The sequence below is a fragment of the Photinus pyralis genome, unplaced genomic scaffold (assembly GCF_008802855.1).
Source record: "Photinus pyralis isolate 1611_PpyrPB1 unplaced genomic scaffold, Ppyr1.3 Ppyr1.4_LG7, whole genome shotgun sequence".
Taxonomy (NCBI): Eukaryota; Metazoa; Arthropoda; class Insecta; order Coleoptera; family Lampyridae; genus Photinus; species Photinus pyralis.
The window spans coordinates 5,418,711-5,423,159 of NW_022170738.1; the positions used below are offsets into that span (position 1 = coordinate 5,418,711).

Sequence of the window (4,449 nt, forward strand, 5' to 3'; positions counted from 1 at the left end):
ATACAACAGGACTACCAGGACCCAGTAAAAATCCGAGACTGGATGAAAGTGGAGGAAAACAGCCAGCAGAAGCTGTGTCTACAGTCCCATTTCAGTCAGTCCAACCTAGTACCTACTAGTAAAACGGAGTCCGAAAACGTTGAAAACATCAACGATGCGGTATCCTCATCTAGTTTGTATCCTCGCCCTAGGAAACTGTCGGAGAAAGAAAAGCGATACTATAATAAACAATGGGAGCAGAAATATAATTGGCTTGCATATAGTGAAGAAAATGGAGGAGCATTTTGTAATCTATGTCAAAATTTTATGAAAAATGATGCAAAGGTTCTACAAAAGACAGGCGGCGTCTTCATAACGGTTCCCTTCACATCATTCAAAAAAGCCTTGGGGAAAAAGGGGAAATTGGAGAAGCATGAACATTCTTCAGCTCATACAGTAAGTGTACAAATGGAAAATCTCAGGAGACAGGCAATGAAAAAACCAATCCACGCTCAAATCATTCAACAGAGTGAAAGTGAAACGGACTTAAACAGGAAAAGCTTAAAGACACTTTTGCGAGGTGTGTATTTTTTGGTAAAAGAAGAAGTAGCCCACACCACTAAATATGAAAGTTTGATTGAGAGTATTCTTGACAAAGTGAATGATGATTTTAGAACATGGAGAAAAGCTCAGAGTTCAAGGTCAAATTATAGCAGCAAGGACACTGCGTGTGAACTACTGGAGTGTATGGGCGAAGTCTTGAGGAATGATTTAAAGAAATCATTGCAACACAAAAAGTTTGCTATTTTGGCGGATGAAAGTACTTCTTTGAGAAATGAAATGGAGCTGACTATAATGTTTAGAGTTGTGGAAGATAAAGTCCCTGTGGAAAAATTTCTGACAATAGTCAAAATTCCTAATGGTTTAGCAGAAACCATTGCAGATGCTATCGATAAGGAGATTACCGCCCTTGGTCTATCATACGATGATCTTATTGCCGTTGGATTTGATGGTGCTTCCAATATGGCTGGGAACATTGGAGGTGTGAGAAGGAAGCTCTCGGAAAAGGCGAAAAGAGATATTCTTTATATACACTGCAAAGCACACATTTTGTCCTTGGCAGCAGCTTCCTGCAGGAATAAAAACCAAAAAGTCAAAAGGTTTTTTCATGTCTTAAAAGACATATACAAGCTGTTCAGCAAGTCGCCCAAGAAGGAGCATGTTTTGCATGAAATTCAAGCAATGATAAACGATCCAGTTCTTAAGATTCCAGAATGTATTGAAGTGAGGTGGTTGTCACACTACAGAATAGTGAATGCTGTATTCAGAAGCTTGAAGTCTATTTTACTGGCTTGTGAGCACATCCACAAGGAAGGAGCAGACTTTGCATCCCTCGCGGGAGGCATCCTGTTGGAAATCAGAGAGGAGAGTTTTTTCATTACCTGTTATGTGATGAATGAACTCTTAAGTGCACTATCTTACCTCAGTAATGCGTTGCAAAGGAAGGACTTGACTTTATCCAAAGTCATTCCCTTAATTTCCACGACAAAATTTCACTTGCGCGATATTGCGAAACAGTGTGGAGATTCCAATAGCGACCTACAGAAATGTATTAGAGGCATAATGCAGAAGTTCGAACCGGAAGTGCACCTTATTCCTGATCCAAATGCAGCCAAAACATACAGTGGCATGAAGGATTATTGTGAACGCGTAATTGCGGAAATGGAAGAAAGATTTAATGACAAATCGATTGATGTCATGACATTTGCCAGCCAGTTCGAAACATTTCAGTCATTAATTGATCTGAAGGAATCTGAAGTAAGGAAGTTTTGCCGCAACTTTCCCATGATCGATGTGGAAGGTGTACTCGCAGATTTAAAATCCTATAATTTTTATGTCAAGTCCATGCTAGATTGCGGGACATATAAAGTAGACGAAAGTCCAATTCCAACAATTTTGGAAGTTGACGTAGGATATAGCGAGTTACAGAAACTCTGTGAGATTCTTTTGGTGATCCCCGTAACAACAGCCTCCGTAGAAAGATCGTTCAGTACGATGAATAGAGTACTTACTAAATCAAGGAATAGAATGCTGCCAGAAACCTTGTTGCATTGCATGATGATCAGCATTGAAGGATCTGAAATGCCAACGGAAGTTCTTGGAAAACACGGTTGATCTATATGCGAGGAAGAGGATGCGTCGGATACGATTTCTTTAAAAACAATAAATTGTATACTTACCTAATTTGATTTGATTTCAGTTTTTGTTTTTGCCCGTTAATAAACTATATACCTATACAGGGTCATTCTTGACGAGCGTCAGTTAGAAAGATACGGAAAACCTTTGAAAATGAAAATAAACTGATAAGCCCTTTAAGGGTTTTGGCACATGATGAATTGAACTAAAATATTTTCAAAATGGCGCCACTTCCGGAAATACCGGAAGTAGCCATCAACTTTGTTATTTTAAATAGGGACCCCCTATTTTTTCTACATTTTCGGATTCTACGTCGAATTTGGAGTACAACGATACCCCATAGTTGACCCTTTGCTCCAAGGGCTTCGCCGATATTCAAGTTTTTGTGTAAAAAATTGAATTTGCAGGGATAACTTTAAAAATTTATTATTCGAAAACGGTGAGAGATATTGCAAAATAGTTTTCAATGCTTTATTAAGGAAAGATCGAATTTTCTTATGGTATGCGTAAGAGTGTAAAAAAGTGAGACTACGTCACTTTTTCAAAGCTCTCAACTTTTAAACTTTTAAATATCCGTAACTCCATTTTTTCAAATGGCACCCCCCATTTTGTTCTTCACCCTTGTTTTCCTTTTTCCCAGACCTTTAATTTGATGCAAAATGTCAAAAGCTGCTCCAAACGGTTTCCGAGATATTCCATGTTTTAGTTACTTCTTGTGGAAAGTTGATAAAAAAATTAAGTCGCTTGATGTTATTCTTTTGTTTTTATTATGATAATGTTTAAACGTCAAATTTTCGCTGCTTGAACTTATACTTCTCAATTTCTCGTTGGGTATCATTGAGCGATGCAGTTGGATTTGCAGCAAAATACGCCAGTACAGTTATTTCTTGTTCTTCAGAGTATACCACAGGCTTCCTTTTTTGTATTTTTGTTTGAAAGATACCTACCGTTATTCCTGAAATTTTGTAGTAATTTGCGAATTGTAGCCTCTGTGGGTTGCGCCTTGTCAGGGTATCTTTCGGAAAAGGACGACAAGTCCTGGCAGCTATTCGATTACATTCACCGTGTATTAATATTAAATTCAAAAATCTTCATTAGTGTAACCCAAACGAGCCATTATTGACGAGAAGTATAAGTTCAAGCAGCGAAAATTTGACGTTTAAACATTATCATAATAAAAACAAAAGAATAACATCAAGCGACTTAATTTTTTTATCAACTTTCCTCAAGAAGTAACTAAAACATGGAATATCTCGGAAACCGTTTGGAGCAGCTTTTGACATTTTGCATCAAATTAAAGGTCTGGGAAAAAGGAAAACAAGGGTTAAGAACAAAATGGGGGGTGCCATTTGAAAAAATGGAGTTACGGATATTTAAAAGTTTAAAAGTTGAGAGCTTTGAAAAAGTGACGTAGTCTCACTTTTTTAGACGGTTACGCATACCATAAGAAAATTCGATCTTTCCTTAATAAAGCATTGAAAACTGTTTTGCAATATCTCTCACCGTTTTCGAATAATAAATTTTTAAAGTTACCCCTGCAAATTCAATTTTTGACACAAAAACTTGAATATCGGCGAAGCCCTTGGAGCAAAGGGTCAACTATGGGGTATCGTTGTACTCCAAATTCGACGTAGAATCCGAAAATGTAGAAAAAATAGGGGGTCCCTATTTAAAATAACAAAGTTGATGGCTACTTCCGGTATTTCCGGAAGTGGCGCCATTTTGAAAATATTTTAGTTCAATTCATCATGTGCCAAAACCCTTAAAGGGCTTATCAGTTTAGCTTAATTTTCAAAGGTTTTCCATATCTTTCTAACCGACGCTCGTCAAGAATGACCCTGTATAAACTCCTATAATTTATTCGTTAGTTTACGATTTATTTACTGCACCCTCCGAGCGGCTGTAATGCCCCCCCGGAGAAAAATGCCTGAAAGAAACACTGGTTGTGTGACTTATTGAATTGGCACGTAGTGATTTTGTATGTTATATTTCGCTGCAATGGTTTGTACCTATCTTTCAGGAACTTTAGGTAATGAGTAACCGTGTTTTCGTTACTTGATATTTTCGTTTCAGGTTTTCAATGTTAGTTTATAGCCGGTATAGCTCGGGTTGTCTTTTAACTGTAGGCCACTGAATTTTTGCCAGTTTTCTCTCATAATGTTTTTTATTTTGTTTAGAAAATCTGCTAGAGTTAGTTTAGGTATCATAAATGACGATATTGATGAACCAGCTTCATTTGCTGCCCTCTTTGCTCTTATTAATTCTGTATGTCTT

The 4,449-nt window shown here is 37.4% G+C and overlaps 1 protein-coding gene across 1 annotated transcript; it reads left to right on the top strand.

The window, feature by feature from the left end:
* Positions 1-42: 42 nt before the first annotated feature.
* On the top strand, positions 43-2,154 carry LOC116175545. Its single transcript, XM_031493710.1, has one exon. It carries the CDS (start codon positions 43-45, stop codon positions 2,152-2,154), a length of 2,112 nt encoding a protein of 703 aa, XP_031349570.1.
* The last annotated feature ends 2,295 nt before the right edge of the window (positions 2,155-4,449 follow it).

What these genes read in the sequence shown, in the direction of transcription:
- LOC116175545 (XM_031493710.1), top strand. Translation starts at nt 43, where the DNA reads ATGAAAGTGGAGGAAAACAGCCAGCAGAAGCTGTGTCTACAGTCCCAT.